The sequence below is a fragment of the Erithacus rubecula genome (genome assembly GCF_903797595.1).
Source record: "Erithacus rubecula genome assembly, chromosome: 10".
Classification (NCBI taxonomy): domain Eukaryota; kingdom Metazoa; phylum Chordata; class Aves; order Passeriformes; family Muscicapidae; genus Erithacus; species Erithacus rubecula.
The window spans coordinates 27,562,120-27,576,634 of NC_136662.1; the positions used below are offsets into that span (position 1 = coordinate 27,562,120).

A 14,515-nucleotide genomic window follows, 5' to 3' on the forward strand; every position below is an offset into this window, starting at 1 on the left:
GGAAAGGCCCCTGAAGGCTTGCACTGCCACCTGACTCTATGAGGGAGACTACTTCATAATTAATACACTGGTCAAACAGCTCACAGAAAGTGAGTTACCTGATGAATTCACCCCATTCCTGCCCTGCTCTGGGGGTGAATCACTGGGGTGAATCCATCCCTGCCCTCTCTGCAGGCAGCATCATGTGCAGCAGGGCATTCTCACAGCTTTTGGGTCCCAGCCTGGCTCGAGCAGGGCCAGCAGGGTCAGGTCACCCACTCTGAGGATGCCACAGCAGAGCTCAGCCTTGGGGACACCAAGGGACAGGGACACCAGGGCCAAGTCCTGCCCTTGGCACACTTCAGAGCAACGTCAATGCCTCCATCACCTCCTCTTGCTCTTTCTAGGTTTTGGGGCTGTGACCCAGGTGGATTGAGCTGCTGCAGAGCTCCTGCTCCACCCCTCCCAGCAGCTTGGAGAGGGCTGGACGGGCACAAGTGACTCCCTGAGCAGTGTGAGGAAGCTGAAAGATGAAACTTGCCTTTACCAGCCTTTGATCTGGAGGGTGACATGATCCCCCAAGGCCACCCCTTCCTGGAGAAGCCCCCAGGATTTGGGGGATGAGGGATCATCCCCTGTTCTGGACCCTGCGGGTCGGCCAAGCCCCATATCCCCCCCTGCCTCCATCCCCACACTGCCTCTCAGTGGATACAGGATTTGGCAGGGTGAGGTGATGCTGATAAAAGTGCATTTGCACATACAGGACCTGGTGGACACCTAAAGCCACTGACAGCAGACAGGAGAGCTGTCCCCATGAGAGAAACAGAGAACAGGTGAGGGCAGAGCCATGCCAAAGGAGGAACACAAGACCCCAGAGCATCCACCTGTCTGATCCCACCTTCCCACCGAGGATGAGAAGGAAACAGCCCATTGCCCCTCCCCTCAGGTCAGGCTTACACCCTCACCCCATCTCCCAGAGCAAGGTGCAAAGAAGCTTTACCCCCACAGCATAACGAGGGCATGCCCCCAGAGCAGGAGCTGGGGTGTCTGGGGTGCCTGGAGAGGAGGCAGTGCCCCCAGGGACCGGCAGCCCCGTGGGAGGGACTGACTCACTCTGCCGCTTCGGGAAGCCGGCGGGATGGAAGAGGAGCAAGAGAGATGGAGCAGGAGGGATGGAGTCGGGAGGGATGGAGTAGAGAGGGATGGAGCCGGGAGGGAAGAGGAGAGGGAGGGATGGAGCAGGAGAGATGGAGACGGGAGGGATGGAGACGGGAGGGATGGAGCAGGAGGGATGGAGCCGGGAGGGAAGAGAAGAGGGAGGGATGGAGCAGGAGCGATGGAGCCGGGAGGGATGGAGCGGGAGGGATGGAGCAGGAGGGATGGAGCGGGAGGGATGGAGCAGGAGGGATGGAGCAGGAGGGATGGAGACGGGAGGGATGGAGCAGGAGGGATGGAGCAGGAGGGATGGAGCCAGGAGGGATGGAGCGGGAGGGATGGAGCAGGAGGGATGGAGCCGGGAGGGATGGAGCAGGAGGGATGGAGCCAGGAGGGATGGAGACGGGAGGGATGGAGCAGGAGGGATGGAGCCAGGAGGGATGGAGCGGGAGGGATGGAGCAGGAGGGATGGAGCCGGGAGGGATGGAGACGGGAGGGATGGAGCAGGAGAAATGGAGCAGGAGGGATCGAGACGGGAGGGATGGAGCAGGAGGGATGGAGCAGGAGGGATGGAGCCAGGAGGGATGGAGCCGAGAGGGATGGAGCAGGAGGGATGGAGACGGGAGGGATGGAGCAGGAGGGATGGAGGCAGGAGGGATGGAGCAGGAGGGATGGAGACGGGAGGGATGGAGCAGGAGGGATGGAGCAGGAGGGATGGAGCCAGGAGGGATGGAGCCGAGAGGGATGGAGCAGGAGAGATGGAACCGGGAGGGATGGAGCGGGAGGGATGGAACGGGAGGGATGGAGCGGGAGGGATGGAGCCGGGAGGGATGGAGCCGGGAGGGATGGAGCGGGAGGGATGGAACGGGAGGGATGGAGCGGGAGGGATGGAGCGGGAAGGATGGAGCAGGAGGGATGGAGCAGGAGAGATGGAGCCGGGAGGGATGGAGCCGGAATGGAAGAGGAGTCGGGAGGGAAGAGGAGTCGGGAGGGATGGAGCCGGGAGGGATGGAGCAGGAGGGATGGAGCAGGAGGGATGGAGCAGGAGAGATGGAGTCGGGAGGGATGGAGCCGGGATGGATGCAGTCGGGAATCCCGTGAGCGGCACGCGGGATGCCTGGCTGCCCCAAAGGCAGCGCTGCAGCTCTGCCTGCCTCTGGAAGTCTTTTGGGGGACAAACTCAGGGGCTCTCCGTATTCTGGTCTTGAAATTTTATTTGTTTATTATGTTTATTGCATTGGGCGTGGGTGAAAAGGGCTCAGCTGGGAGCTGCCAGCAGAGCAGGGCAGAAAGAGAGTAGGGGTAGTAAGAGTTCTAAGAGGTAAGAGAGGGAAGTAAGAGACATATTTTCCCATTTACAACACAATAAATCTTCTTCTATGTTGAATATTCTAGTTCCCACTGACCAATCTAATACAAGATACAAATTCTCTAACGTTTGCATGCAACCTATAGGAATTGCTACATTACCATGTTTTACTGCTTTCTTATCTCTAAACCTTATCTGGGACCCTTCCTGTCATGCCTGGAGAGGATCTTTGCTGGCTATTTGGCATTTGCAGTATCTGGAATTATCTAAACAAAGGAAGGAGTCCTTCAAATATCCACATTGTTGCTCTCAGCCACACAGTCGAAAACTGCTTTCATTTCAATCTCACTCATGGTTTCCATATTCTCAAAATCTTTTGCTAGGCACTCATATTTATAAGGTTTTCCTGACACATCCTTCCCAACACCGGCCCAGGGATCTCCACCCCCATCTCCAGACACAGGAAGCCTTTTCCCTCCTCACCCAGCCAGGGAAGGGGTGCTGCCCTTTGTCAGAGGTGCACGTCCCAGGGCTGTGGCATATGGCACACGAATCATTCTCTGAGCTGGGAAATTAATTATTCATCCAAACGAAGCACCAAACATTGTACTAATTGTCCTGAAAGGAAAGAGCTGGGAAAGGAGTGGAAGAGGGGCATCAGGTTGGATACTGCCAACATTTGTGAATGGAAATGAAGGGAAAGAAGGGGGAAAAGGTCTTGTGTGGTGTGATCAAAGTATTGCTGGGCTTTTGGAACTGGGCTTGTCTCTTTGCTGGTTTATCCCTATAGGACAGCACTCCTCGCAGTGGCTCAGGCTGCAGCAGGATAAGCACATCAGGATGCTGCTCTGGATTCCACACTTGTGCTGATTCCACACTTGTTCTCCAAATCTCTTATCCATTCCCCCAAGCTTCCCTGCCTGGGTGTGCACTGTAGTCCCTGGGTTAGGGAAATGCAGGTGTGGGTGCCCTGGGAAGAGCCTGTTCCCAGCCCAGGTGTGCTTGTGTGTGCTCTCACATCTGTTTGGTGAGCCAGACACCTGTGGGGCCAGCACCCCACACCACCAGGTGTGAAACCAGTGCATAAAACATGTCACTATTCTCAGATACAGCTGCTGCCAGTGTCTGTTCAAGGATCCCCCTTCCATCTCTGGAACTCTAAGACTGAAAAGAGCACCCAAACACACAGAACTGGGGTTGTGTACTAAATACCTGAGGGCAAAACATCCCTGCCTCTCCCACAGGGGAACTCAGCTGTGAAAAGGAAACTTTCCAGGCTTTCCAGCACAGGCTGGTGGCCCTCTGGCTGGCTCTGGGTTTGCTAAGGGAATGGAGTCAGCGCCAGCAATCCTCCTCTCCTGCTTTCCCTTGGCCATGCTCCACCCCACAAAACCCTCTAATGAAAACCACCATGCCCAAGGGCTTCACAAAAGGCACCCAGGTGTGCTGGCTGTTATTAAACCCTCCCAAACCCTGACGGCAGCTCTTCCTTTGAGTGACCCTGGCCTATTGATCCAGCTCTTATAGCAGCTGCTTCCCCAGCTCCTGAGCAGAACTTCACAAGGGCCTTTGATTCCCCTTTGGATTCTTTTCCCCATTGTGAGCAGTGTTCCCCCACCCCTTCACCTCTCACGTGTTATTGTATTGCTGCTATTAAAAAAAAAAAAAAAGCCAGTGGTGCTTTGATACTGCTCAGGCACGGGAGTGTGTGAAGCACACACCCACCTGGATATTTGCAGAGGGAATTTAACCCTTCCTGTTCCATCAGGTAGGGTGTGGGACAAAGGCAGCTGTAGGGTTCTTGCTCTTTATTCCTAATGGCACCCAGGGAGCAGGGAGCTCATGCTCCAGTTACTGGTGGCTGAAGCTCTGTCAGCCTCCCTTTCTCACAACCACCAATTAAGAGGTCACCAACCTTCCTCTGACCTTTCTGACCCACTATCCCCTTTTTTGGTCCAGGTCACACTGCATCAAGCAGGTCCCAAGTCCAGCTTCAGCACCCAGCTGGCTCTGGTTCACACAGAGACAAGGTGAGCATCCCCAAACCCCATGGAAAATGTAGATGTTCACCTCATGGTTCTGCCTCAGAACAAGTAAAGGTATTTTTTGCACACTCTCCTATAAAATTATTTTTAGCTGAGGAAGAACTGGCTGTGGTTTTTTGTTTGCTTTTTTTTTTTTTTTTCAGGCAGCAATGATGATTTGGAAACCACAGGTTACAAACAGAGCAGGTTTACAAATGTGACTATTAGTTCCCCAGTGGAAGCTTTAGCATCAGGGAGTTTTAAGTGGGTGTTGATTTCCACTGAGATGAAAAAAAAAATTGATTTATTGACAGAAGAAGCAAACAGCAGTTGAACCCTAGTCAGTGCCATCCACTCCTGCACAGGGTCCCAGGGGGCTGCTCATGGGAGAAATCCCTCGTGAGGCTTATTTACAGCAGGGAGAGGGTGAAGAAAATCCCACTGTGCATGGAAATCCCAGCATGGTGTCTGTGACCATGATGCCACCTGCATAAGGACCTCTCCCATCCATACACTGCAAAAAATAAGTCCAGCCATGAGCAGGAATATCCTGTGTCACAATTGGAGGGGTGAGGGCCAGTGAGTGTGATGGATCCTGGGGTGGATCCTGCTCACATGGACATTTTCCAAACCCACCAGGCACATCCTGAGGCCAAGCACTACCCCGCACTCCCAATCACAACATCCCCTCCAGCACAGCCACAGCCTCTCCATGAGCCACAAGATCCCCAGGGCCAGCGAATCTCAGAAATCTCCGTGCAGACACTGTGACATTCGCCGGGTAGAAGGGCTGAGTCGCAGAGGCGATCCCGAATTGCCGGCGCAGGCTCTGCCGCCCGCCTTACGCAACACAGAACGAGCCGCCAAGTGCAAACCTTCTCCCACAAGCTGTTTGCAAGTCATTTGCCAGCCAAGGATTATTTGCTGCAGGAATTTGCCAATAATTCAGCAGATTAAACAGGCGAGAGTTTCCTCCATGGGAAGCGCAGCCGTGGCACCGGGGAACAGCTTTGGCACCACTGCAGGGCGAAAGCAAGAGCTGAACAGCACGGAGGAGCTGCAGCTGATCCCAGTGACCCCAAAACCAGCCCGGGATGAAAATCCATGGGTTTTCTCCTCTGCCCACCATACGACAGAATTTGCCCCAACAGGTCGGTGATGCCACGCCAGTGGGAACTGCTGGGGCAAAGCCAGCAGGTGATGGAGCATTCCTTGGGCAGGGCTCCTCTCTGCTGGAGCAAACATCAGGGTCCAGTGGGCAGTGGTGGGGCAGCAGAGGCTGGAGGGCTGTGCCCCGTGGCTGGCAGCCCTGGGGGGCACATGGGTCCCTCCTGTCGGGGTGGCCAGCGCAGCTCTTTGTGGACAATTGATTGCCTGGCACGGGGCCCGGCTCAGCCTGGCACCGAGAGGAGCTGGCGAGGGTTCTGCGAGTGAGTAATCGCCGAGCGCTGACTCAGCACCAGCTCTGCTACAGCAGCGAGCCCAGAGCGACGGGAGGGGTCCCTGTGAGCCCCTCCTCCCAGCCCAGCGCTGCCCCCTGGCCCATGGCCCGCAGGGTGCTCAGGTGGGGACACAGGTGATGGGCATTTCCCTGCCCCCGGCTGCTTCCTGCACACTCAGCCCAGCCCAGCACACCCTCCACTCCCAGGTGACATGGTCCCACCCCCCAGCAAGGCCATCCCGGTCCCCACTGCACCAAAAGAGTCAAAATGTCCCCAGCCACACTCTCCTCAAGCCTCCTCTCCTGCACAGTCCCAAGCAGCACCCACCACCACACCCCAGCAGAGGCAGGCTCAGCATTCCCCTTCCTCCTCCAAACACCCAGCCAGGTGTCACATCCCACGCAGTGCCACCACCCTGCAGGCCAAGAGCCAGGACTGTGCAGCAGCAGGAAGCTCTGTGGAGACCCCAGGCATCCTGCCTGGTCCCCATGCCTCAGTTTCCCAGCCAGCCCTGCAGCTGCTCCTTACCCAGCAAAGCCCATGGAGCACTCAGACCCATGGGCACCATCTGTTTGTACACATCAAACCAGCTCCTCTGAGCATGATGTTTCCATCAGCAGGCAAAAAGAAATATCCACAATCCAGGCACAACCTGTCTCCATACAGAGAGGAGCTCACCCTGGGTGGGCTTTGGCTCAAACTGACTGCCAGTGTTGGCTAGCACAAGCCCAAAAAAGCCCCTGCTCATTTCTGTGTCACTAGGACAGCCCAGCACACTGCAAGCAGGACTCAAATCTGGGCCATGTCGCTGGCAGGTGACACCACCAGTGACACAAGCAGCACCCGTGAAGCTCTGTGTGCTACCACCCCCAGCCCCACTGCTGCACGCTGGGGTGATGAGCACCCTGCCCAGACCTCATTCCCAAACCCCCAGCACCAGGACAAGCCTGGAAAGTGCTTGGGAAGGCAAGAGAAGAGAGTTTCCCCCTCCCCATGTAGGGTTTGACCAGAATCTCTCCCAAACCACATCCAGGTGCTCATCTAGATCATGCCACCACCCTGTCCTCACCTTGCCTTGTATTCAGGTGGGTGACAGGCCACCAAGTGAGGAAAGCTAGACATGGTGGCCTCAGGGCCAGCCCTCCTGCCCCTATAGGGAACCTCATCCCACCATCAGGGACCACAGCCAAGCCAACACCTCCAGCACAGAACCATCCTCCCCTCCCTCATCAGGACAACAAAGCACCACTGACAGCAGCAAACCAGGGGCTTTCCCCACATCCTGGAGCTTGTGTCCTCACCAGGACGAGCCCTGCAGCCCAGCCCACCCCACCAGTGGCCCCACAGCACCCCACTCACCCGCTGAGGACCACAATGAAGTCCATGACGTTCCAGCCGTTGCGCAGGTACGAGCCCTTGTGGAAAACGAACCCCAGTGCCACGATCTTAATCCCAGCCTCGAAGCAGAAAATCCCAATGAAGTAGGGCTCTGTCTTCTCCTGCCAGAGTGAAATCAGTGACCCAGTGAGAGGGGGAGACTGAGCTAACACAGCACCAGGCAGTTCACACTGACCCAACTCACTTCCCATCCCACCTTCCCTGGACCCATCATCTCCTCTGGGGGCTTTCCTGGCTCTTTCTCAGCCAGCAGCAACCTCAGAAATAAAAAGAGGGTGACTATGACACACTCAGGTCCTTCCCTCCCCTTTTAAGGGGTTTAAACTTTCCTGAACCCTTTCCATAGAGAAGGAATATGTTCCAGCAGCCCCAGGAAGGCTGGAGGAGCTAGACCCAGAGGAAACCCCCTGTCCAGCCTCCCCAAAATCAGAAGAAATTGCCTGGCAGGATTGGGTGGCTGCCCCTGGCTCCTCCCCCAGCCCAGCAGCACAGGGAGAGAGGGATGGACACGGGGTACTCACTAATCTCCGTGACATGGGCGTCTTGTCATCCTCAGGGAGGTGCTGCTCCAGGGCCAGCACGATGCAGTTGGCAATGATGGTCGCCAGGATCATGTACTCAAAGGGAGTGGAGGGGAGTTAAGGAGCAGAGAAGAGGTAGGTGACACCCCCAACCCTCCAGCCCACCCCTCATTTCAGCTGTTTTCCCCAGGGGAACATGCACACACGCTGCTCTCAGGAGGGTGAAGCCCACCTTGGTGCTGCTTGGAAATGAGGGATGAAGGAGAGATCCTTTCTCCCTAAAGATCTGGGCCCCACCACCTCCTCCTTGAGCTCACAGAACATCAACCAGAGGTCTTTGTTGGGATGAAAACCACCCTGGGAGAGAGATGCTACTTGTGCAAGGAGCCCAAAAGGTGGACACAAGGCTTGAAGCAGGACAACCAGGCTGGGCTTTGGCTGGAAGAAGGTTTGGCATGATCCTTGGCATGATCTCCCTGGCATGGCACACTGCTGGCCAGGGTTGACATGTCCCTGTTTTCCTTCTCTTTTCCATCCCCAATCAGCAGGAGATGGGGCTGAGAAAAGGGAGCTGTTACAAGGTATCACCAGCCCTTGTCCCAAAACGTCCCCATGGGAGGAAGCCCTGCACAACCTGAGAAGGATGGAGCATCCCTTGCAAGTCCTGGATCAGTGCATAGTGTGCCCTTGCCAAGCACCCTGTGGGCAGCAGGATGAGCCCAGGTGGCACAGGGAGCTGCAGAGCACTTGGCTGAGCATTCACAGCTCGAGGCACTGATGGCACCTGGCTCTGAGCTTCACTTCAGGCAGGGTGGAAACTCCCTGTGGACATATCCCAGCTCAAAGACCCCAAGGGGCAGCATGCCCTTGTCAACAGGATGTGGTTGGACCCTTATGGGCAATATTTAACCCTCCATCCATGTCTAGGTCTCACACACCCCTTCTCCAGGAGCCACCCTGAGCCAGGACAAGTGGCAGCAGGTACTGGTGTCTGAGGAGTTGAGGAAGGAAAGGGCAGGTTGATGCCCAGGAAAGCACCCCAAATTCACCTTCCTCCTGCCTTTTGATTCATGGCAGGGACATGGAGCACTCTCCTGCCTGGCCCACTGCCGAGCTCTGGAAACAAAGCACTTCCAAATGACAGGATGGCCGTATCTTTCCAACTTGCCATCCATCTTTCCCAATTCTTCACAATAAAAGCTCAGTTGTCCTCAATAACTAAATGTGGAGCAATACAGCAGCAGGCAGCACACCCCTGATTCCACTCCCTCTGTGCCAAAACAGCTCTATTACTGGCACCACTGCCACCAGCAGCCACCCAGGGAGAGGACTGCTACCTTTCCAAAACTCCTGTCTGTGGAAAGGGGATGTGATCTCACACCTGGGATGGATCTGCCCATGAAGGAATCATCCACACTCCCACTATCCCAAGCTGGCTAAGCCCTTCCCCACCTCACCAGGCTTCTCCAGACCCAACACTCTCAGGCTGAGATGTTTCAGGCAAGGAGGTGTCCAATGTTTGTCCCATCAGCCCTGGGAAAAGGGGTGATTTTGTCTTTTCCAACCTCATCCTTTGGCCACCAATTACAGTGAAATGCTTTCAACCAGTGGCCTAGAGCCCATAGGCTAGAGAAGACAGCCCAGTTTCCCAGGAAAATGGGAAAGCATTAAGTGATCCCAGCAGCAGCAATGCTGGGCACACTGACAAGGTAGGAGCAGGGATGGGCATGGAAACAGGTCTGCAGAGAGATGGCCAGGAGAGGCAGGGATGGTCATGGAAACAGGTCTGCAGAGAGATGGCCAGGAGAGGCATCCAAGGAGAGCCCGTGGGAGCTGGGATGTATTTAACCTGGTGGGAAGAAGAGCCAGGAAGGATACATCCAAGGCATTTAAAAGGCCACTCAGTGAAATTAATGGTTGCTAAGTTAGAGGCAAACCCAAAGAGAGGCTGCAGAGCTCCCTGCTGCTGGCTCAGACCTTGCTGCCAGCCAGGCACGGAGCAGGAGCGGCTCCCTGTGCTTGGGAAGGGGGGCCAGACTCCTCAAGTTTTCCTCTGGGGCTCGACACGAGGGAATATTTCACTGCACGGCTCCGGCAGAGGCCACATCCCCTCCCTGCATCCCACTCTGGCTCCAGCGGCCGCGGCGCTGGCCCCGCGCCACCAGCCAATTTGGGATCTTTTCGTGTCCTTTTCCTGAAAGTCTGCGAGCAATTAGCACCGGCTTAAGAGACAAACAGCGTGTTAGTGGGGCGGGGCAGCAGCTCCCCAGGCACCAGGCACATTTGCCTAGATGAGAAGTGTGGGAGCGGCGCGGAGAGTCCGTCTGTCCGTCTGTCCGCCCAGCATCTGCCACCGCCGCTGTGGGAGAGACACCCGGGTGGGAAAAACACAACTGAGGCAGTGTGGGAGCTCAGAAGTGCCTGGGGGGGTCAGGACCACCTGTCCCCAACATCTGGCTCAAAGCACGGGGACGGTGCACATCTGTCACACCCCTGCACGGGACCGCGTTCCTGCCCCACCTCCAGCAGGTGGGTGAACAGACACCATGGAATCAAGGAACAGTTTGAGCTGGAAGGGACCTTAGAGACCATCTCCTGTCATGGACAGGGACGCCTCCCACCGGGCCAGGGTGCTCAGAGCCCAGCTCAACCAGGCTGAGCCTGAAAGGGCAATCGCTCCCCAAAGAACCGACCTAAGCACGAGGTCATTGCCAAAAGTGATTCCCCAAACCCCACTGGCCCAGTTTCTCAAGGAGCTGAGCCTGGTTAGTACATCCAGAGCTGTGTGAGCCATCAGCGCCGTGGAAACCAGCCCCCACAGCTCCAGCTGTGCCAGGTTCTGATGGAACAAGAGGAAAAGAACCTCTCAAGGGACAGCAGGAACATCTGGCTGAACTGAGGGATATTTTATCCCCACTCTTTACTTCTGCCAAGTATCCTCCCTCGGGGCTGGAGCCCACCAGACAATCCTCTATCAGTGCTTTGTTTGTTCCTAAATCAGATGAATAATTACACAAGCTCACCCAAAATGCAGAGTAGCCCTCACCTCCCTCCAGGCCCAGTAACAAGAGCCCATCTCCCTCCAGCCTCCTCCTCCTCCTCCTCCTCTTCCGTCTGGCTTCTCCTGGAGGATCATTAGGGAGCCGATAAAAATAGGTTTTCTTATTGATTTATCTCCTTTACTCCATGCTCTCTCTCCTGCACCGTTGACTTGTTTCCTTAGCAACTTGGCTGATCCCTGTGCACGCCACACCTGCAGCTCCACGGGTGCCTTTGGGGTGGGGACAGTGACCCCAGGCCATGGGGGCATCCCCCACAGCCCAGGAGCAGGCACTGTGGGCTCACCCCATGCCTGGAGCTGGAGCTCCTTGGCAGGGAAATGTTCAGCCACCAGGAGATCTTCCAGCTCTGACCTTCCTCTTCACCTTCCTCCCCAGCCAGAGGCACAAACCAGCCCACTCAGAGCACCCATCTTGTTAAGACAGGGAGTGAGCCCAGCTCCAGAGCCTGGAGATGGGTTCTGGTGCTGATGGGACATTGACACAATCTCCACAGGAGGCTGGGTACAAGATAAATCCCTCCCCAGATGCCAGCAAGGACAGGAGCTATGGACAGCTCCCCTCCATCCCACCATTTCCCAGTCCCTTCACTCCTGGGCAGGCAGGTGGGGAAGGAGCAGAGAAGCCAGAGGAGTGAGACCACATGGGCCTTGGGGCATCCTTCCTTCCAGTGCCACCAAAAGAGCAGGAGCAACTTAAATCCTGTCCATGCCTGCACCATCCAGGTTCCAACATCTCCTAGAAAGTCATGTCTCTATTTCCCACCTCTCCTCACACCTCCCCGTGGAGCTGCTGCTCTGAGGGGCTTTCTCTGCTCAATTCCTACACCTGCAGGCTTCATCTTGCTGTCCCAATCCCAGCACTGCTGTCTGTCCACACAGACATAGCATGAAAGGTCCACATCCTCAGCATCCACCCCTGGGATGCCCTAGTCCTGCTCCTCTCAACTCCACACCCCAGCAGGAAAGAGAGCACCTTCTCTCCAAGGCTGTATTCACAGAATCATGGAATGGTTTGGGTCAGAAGGGACATTAAAGGTTATCTGGTTCCAAACCCCTGGAATGGGCAAGGACACATTCCACTTGACCAGGCTGCTCAGAGCCCCATCCTGCCAGATCTTGAACAATTCCAGGGCATCCACAACTCTGCGGGCATGTGAGGTTTTTGGTTTCTAAGAAAAAACAAAAGTGCCAAGTAGAGCAAAGCCTGTCAGTGGCCCTAATTCAACTCTGGGATACCCCATCCCCACAGTACCTCCCTGGCTTGTCCCTGAGGACACAAGGGATTTCTGCCCACTGGTAAGTCCATCATCCACAGAGCTGTGGTCCCTGTCTCTATCCCTGTGTCCTGTCACCCAGTGCCCCCAGCCCATCCATGCTGGGGGGGATTAAAACAAAGTGACATCCAGACCTCAAATCCTCCCACTCTGAACACAAGCTGCTGTGTGTCTGCTCCAGAGAAGCTCATGAGAGTGAATGTGGGCTTGGATTGTGCTTGTGTCCTGGAGCACCCAGCCTGCCCTAATCCCTCTGCATGGACATAGAGACCACACTCCCTCTCTGCAGCCACAGCTGCTTTTATGGCTCCAAAATGCAGCAGTTTGGTTTCCATCAGGGGTTAAAGCAAAAGCAGCAACAGTCAGGAGTCCAGGGCAGAGCTGCCCACACTGCTGCTGCTCCCATAGGGATGAGGGATGCAGGATGTGGGATGCCTGCCTGCCACGTGCAAACAGCTCCATGGAGAAGCGTCTTCTTCTCCCCCACCTCACCCTGGAAATCAAATCATCTCTCCTCTCCTCCTCCTTTTTTTTTTTTTTTTTTTCCTCCTTAAACAAAAAAGGACCACATCATGTGATTTTCCTGCCTTAACATCAGTTTTTTAACTTTGGTTGCCACAGCAACAGGATGCAACTTGGCATCACCATGACAACAGCTGCCTCTGTTTAAATTCACCATCTGACAGGCAGCCTCGCTCTCCCCGGCTGTCAAAAAGATGGACCTGCCATTACACCTACTCGCCCCTCCCAAAAAAAAAAACCTCCTAAAATCTGATGAATGGAGGGCACAGAAAACAGGCTGGGAGGTGGGGAGGGGGAAAAGCTCTAGGGGAGGGTGAGGATGGAGCTCCCAAGGATGGCACGACATGGCGCAGGCTCTTCCCTTCGCAGGCAGACCTGCTGGAATCCCAGCTGGGGAGAAGCCAAGGTGCAGGAGATGCTTGGCCAGGTGGGGTGTGACATCACCAGGGCTCCCAAGGGGCACTGCCCACGCAGCATCAGGTCACACTGAGAGTCCTGGTGAGCAAAACAGCTCAGGCACTCAGGAGTGTGCTTCCCATGGAGCAAAATCCTCCTGGCTGTTGGGATGGGGATGTGCCTGGGGTTCTGAGCACTCCAGCTGCTCTAGGCCAGCCCAACACCAGATTTGGTCCTCAAAGGGGCTGAGATAGGTGAAATCCCTCACCACAAGGAACAGCAAGGTCCTGATGGACCATCCTCTTTCCCTGCCACACTGGGGGTAGGTGCAGTGGACAGCCTGCAGCCAGATGCTGTCCTTGGGGACACAGTCAGAGCCACACAATGTCATCTGGCCTTCCTGGGGCGGGAGAGGGATCTTATCCAGGTCAAATGTGATTAAGTGGATGAGGAACGGAGCAGATCTAGATGAGCTGCAGCCCATCTCATGTACTAACTGAATTGGAGCCTTCCAGGCAGCCAAATAAATGAAATCAGGGTGAAAGGCCTGGCCATCAGCAGGAACAGAGCAGGCAGGAGGACAAGGCTGCATTTCCCAAGGAGAAGAGAAGGAGATGTTCCTACAGCCAAAACAGCAGGTGCCCTGTGGTTTGGGCAGGACCAGTTTTAAAAGAGCAGCTCCAGTGGAGGCAACTGGGCTTTCCAGAGAGGAACTCGGCAAAGATTTGCCTCCTGTGGAGCTGCATCCCCATCCCAGTTGCTCGTATTTCTCCTCCTTCTCCTCCATGCATCATCCCTATTTACACTGGGAAGCCAAACTGCAGAGGCTGCTGGTTATAATTACACAGTTACCCAGCAGATATCCAGGCCTGAATCACCAGATATTTTTAGCCCTATTACCTAGTCAACCAGAGCTGGATGAAGAAGAGCCTCCACTTCGCCCTGTGCTCCTCTCCAGCCCCTTTGACTTTCCCTGGTGCTGTTCCTGCCCTGACCCATAGCACCAGCCCATCACTCTCCCAGCAGCTCCTGCTGACTATGGCCAAGATCCAGAGCTCTCTTCCCCAAAATACCCTCGCCCAGGAGCGATGCCATGGGCTCCAGGCCAGGCAGCTGAGGTGCTCACATGGTTTTCCTGGCCCTACCAAATGGCACCAGCTGCCTGTGCCAGGCTACAACTACAAGGATGGGAACAACTGGCCTGGCCAACCTAACCAAACTTGTTACCAAAAGGCCTTGCCCGTTCCCAAGCCCTCAAAACTTCAGTGGTGCAGAGAAACATCCAGGGTGGATGCATTTTTCTGGGAAGGAGATGGCAGCAGGGTGGGGGATAGGCAGGAACACTGAGCTCCCGTGCCTGGAGCACGCCTGTTCCCAGCACTCACACGGGAATATGTCACTTACTTCTGGAAAAAAAACCCCACAAAATGAGCC

At 55.6% G+C, this 14,515-nt stretch overlaps 1 protein-coding gene across 3 annotated transcripts in view; it reads right to left on the reverse strand.

Moving 5' to 3' along the window:
* CACNA1E (calcium voltage-gated channel subunit alpha1 E) overlaps positions 1-14,515 on the reverse strand; it is a 109,689-nt gene that overhangs the window by 78,886 nt on the left and 16,288 nt on the right. For all 3 annotated transcript variants that reach the window (XM_079313871.1, XM_079313872.1, XM_079313873.1), the window contains exons 3-4: positions 7,829-7,934; positions 7,269-7,408 (exon numbers count right to left, since the gene is read on the reverse strand). In XM_079313871.1, coding sequence (XP_079169997.1) covers positions 7,269-7,408; positions 7,829-7,934 — 246 coding nt within the window. The remainder of the gene's footprint in view (positions 1-7,268; positions 7,409-7,828; positions 7,935-14,515) is intronic.